This window comes from Myotis lucifugus, unplaced genomic scaffold (assembly GCF_000147115.1).
Source record: "Myotis lucifugus unplaced genomic scaffold, Myoluc2.0 scaffold_772, whole genome shotgun sequence".
Lineage (NCBI taxonomy): Eukaryota > Metazoa > Chordata > Mammalia > Chiroptera > Vespertilionidae > Myotis > Myotis lucifugus.
Genome location: NW_005871820.1, coordinates 57,776 through 59,447, shown reverse-complemented (window position 1 = coordinate 59,447; position 1,672 = coordinate 57,776). Strand labels below are relative to the sequence as shown.

The 1,672-nt window shown below is 60.0% G+C and overlaps 1 protein-coding gene across 3 annotated transcripts in view; it reads left to right on the top strand.

Annotated features, from left to right (window-relative positions):
• Nucleotides 1-1,631, top strand: part of LOC102420633 (uncharacterized protein C3orf18) — a 3,003-nt gene extending 1,372 nt beyond the window's left edge. Inside the window, exons 2-5 of one of the 3 annotated variants that reach the window (XM_023746963.1) lie at nt 380-500; nt 609-748; nt 1,010-1,115; nt 1,272-1,631. In XM_023746963.1, coding sequence (XP_023602731.1) covers nt 450-500; nt 609-748; nt 1,010-1,115; nt 1,272-1,337 — 363 coding nt within the window. In that variant the 5' untranslated portion in view covers nt 380-449 and the 3' untranslated portion in view covers nt 1,338-1,631. Of the gene's footprint in view, nt 1-379; nt 561-608; nt 749-1,009; nt 1,116-1,271 lie in introns of all 3 variants that reach the window. The other 2 variants (XM_014448149.2, XM_006106141.3) reach the window with 2 other exon arrangements.
• Nucleotides 1,632-1,672: the final 41 nt, after the last annotated feature.

Sequence of the window (1,672 nt, the reverse complement as noted above, 5' to 3'; positions counted from 1 at the left end):
TTTCCCACTTTTCGCTCCCAGGGAGGTAGGGCAATGATGTGGAAAGTTTTGTTAACTTTTCCCCGTTTTTATAATTTAAAATTTTTTGACCTGCGCTTACATTGGGCCCCGCCTGATTTACCGGGGCGGGGGGGAGGGGGGGTCGGAGCTGGGCAGAACTAAGTCCCTGGGTCTGGGCCTCCCCTAGGTGCCCCTTTACACCCAGGACTTGCTGAGAGTCATTGGGAGGTTAGGGTACCTGGAGGATTCCTTGTCCCCGTGCCTGGCCCAAGTTTTCATATAGCACCAGCTCTTGGGGAGGACTCCAGGGGCTGGGGAGGACTCCAGGGGCTGGGTGTCACTCGGGCTGCAATTGATAACCTCCCTTCCTCCTCCCCAGGGAGCCCAGTGGAGGCGCCCTCCCGAGGCACTGCCCATGCTGACTACACAGTCCTCCAGCTGCTGATGTCATGAGTAACACCACAGTGCCCAATGCCCCCCAGGCCAACAGCGACTCGATGGTGGGCTATGTGTTGGGCCCTTTCTTCCTCATCACCCTGATCGGGGTGGTGGTGGCCGTGGTAAGGAGCCCCCTCATTCACACATGCACCCACACCTTTGCGAAGCAGGGCTGGGTGGGCCGGGTCGTCTGCACACAGCGTCCCAAGCTGTCCTGCAGTCGGGTGTGGAGGTGGGTGGGCTGTCCCGGTCTCCCAGCCCCCACAGTGCTGTCTCTGTTCCAGGTAATGTATGTCCAGAAGAAAAAGCGGTGAGTGTCCCCGCCCCCAGCACTACCTCCCCACATTTGGCTTAAATTTCTTCTCATAGGACCAGAGTTCCCTGCACCCATGTAAGATGGCCCTCGGCCTGCAATCCCTGCACCCCATTGTTAGGTTTTCCTGCCCAGGCTCAGCTCACCCGCTGGGAGAGGCCCCTTTGTCCCAGAGCCTGGGGGAGTGGAGACAGGGCGGTCAGATGTGTAAAGGGGGTGGCCCCTGGGCTGAGCTGAGCCCCCTCCCCTGCTCCCCAGGGTGGACAGGCTTCGCCATCACCTGCTCCCCATGTACAGCTATGACCCCGCTGAGGAGCTGCACGAGGCTGAGCAGGAGCTGCTCTCTGACGTGGGAGACCCAAAGGTAGGACGGAGCCAGCAGAGGGGGGTCTGCTCTGCGCTCACACGCACTCGCCCCAGAAACCAGAGCCTGGTTCTGCCCCCAGCCCTCCCCATTTGGACTGATGAGCAGCGAGGCCTCTCTCCCAGGGGCCTGAGCCCAGGGTGGTCTCCCCCCCAGGTGGTGCACGGCTGGCAGAGTGGCTACCAGCACAAGCGGATGCCCTTGCTGGACGTCAAGACCTGACACCCTCACCTTCAGAACCATGGGGTCCTGCCGCCTGCTGCTTCCCCTCCCACCTGCCCGCCCAGCCCCCTGCTGAGCACTGGGTCTCCACTCCTACCCATCCCCCTCCGTCTGTAGTCCTTTGTGGGCTGAGCCTGCTCCCAGGCCCTAGGGGTTTTTCCTCTTGGTGTGGGCAGCTTTGTCCTGTGGGCCCCTTTAGCCCTCCCTGACTTGACTTGGAGCTTCCCATGTGACAGGGCCTGATGTATAGTCTTCAGTATACATATTTTGTAAATAAAGTGTTTTGTGTTAGAGTGTGATTTCTCCAAGGGACTGAATACTCCCCTGAGTGACTG